We start from the raw sequence: 833 nt of genomic DNA, 5'->3' as shown, positions 1-833 counted from the left end.
CCCCCCCCCCGGGGGAGCCAAAGGAACCCCCCCCAGGGCTGTGGGGGAGGATTCTTACTCGGGGGGGCGGCTGTCGGGCCCCAGGGCTCTCTGGAGGGAGATGCGGTCGCTGGCGAAGGCGTTGAAGCAATGCTTCTCGTAACCCCTCTCCTTCTCCTTCATCTCCTCCGGCGTCCAACGATCTTTTTTGAAGGCTTTGCCGTCGGCTCCGGGGCTGGCGGGGTCCTGGGGGGGTCTCTCCATCAAAGGTCGAAGCTCCGCCGCCGTGTAGACACCGGGGGGGCAGGAACGGGCGCTGGGGGGGGGTTCCTCCTGCTGGACGGGAGCCCCGATCTGCAGCTTTGGCATGGAGTCACGGATGTTGTTGACCGCCCCCAGCATCAGGTCCAGGACTTGGTCCTTCCCTTGGACGATGTTCTTCAACCAGGGCTCCTCGCCCGGGTCCTTGCTCCCCACGTCCTTCTGCAGGATGAAGAGGAAGATGACGAAGACGGCGCCCGCCAAAGCCACCTTCAAGGGGCTGTAACGTCTCCGGAAAAACCTCATTTTTTTTTCTTATTTATTTAATATTTTTTTTTTAAATTCTTTTTTTTTCCAGAGGGATCCTCCCTGCAGCGACGGGTGTTTCAGGGCTGGGGGGTCTCAGGGTGTTTCATGATGCTCCGGCTCCACTCCGCTGATCTGGGGAGGAGGAGAAACACCAGGTTAATCCACAGACTGCAGGCGCTTTGGGTGCACCCCCTCTATATTAATATTAATTTTCTATTACTACAAAGTTCATTCCCTGCTAGGGAGTGAGTGAGAGCCCCCCCTCCCCCCGGCAGCCCCCTTCC

At 58.8% G+C, this 833-nt stretch overlaps 1 protein-coding gene across 2 annotated transcripts in view; it reads right to left on the bottom strand.

Annotated features, from left to right (window-relative positions):
* The window catches only part of GALNT6 (polypeptide N-acetylgalactosaminyltransferase 6), a 22,102-nt gene that overhangs the window by 8,669 nt on the left and 12,600 nt on the right, over positions 1-833 (bottom strand). For both annotated transcript variants that reach the window (XM_014955672.1, XM_014955671.1), the window contains exon 2: positions 59-681. In XM_014955672.1, coding sequence (XP_014811158.1) covers positions 59-546 — 488 coding nt within the window. In that variant the 5' untranslated portion in view covers positions 547-681. The remainder of the gene's footprint in view (positions 1-58; positions 682-833) is intronic.

This window comes from Calidris pugnax, unplaced genomic scaffold, assembly GCF_001431845.1.
Source record: "Calidris pugnax isolate Ruff unplaced genomic scaffold, ASM143184v1 scaffold300, whole genome shotgun sequence".
In the NCBI taxonomy this organism is placed as follows: Eukaryota; Metazoa; Chordata; class Aves; order Charadriiformes; family Scolopacidae; genus Calidris; species Calidris pugnax.
Note: the sequence above shows the minus strand (reverse complement) of the source record. Positions and strands in the feature narration are given on the sequence as shown.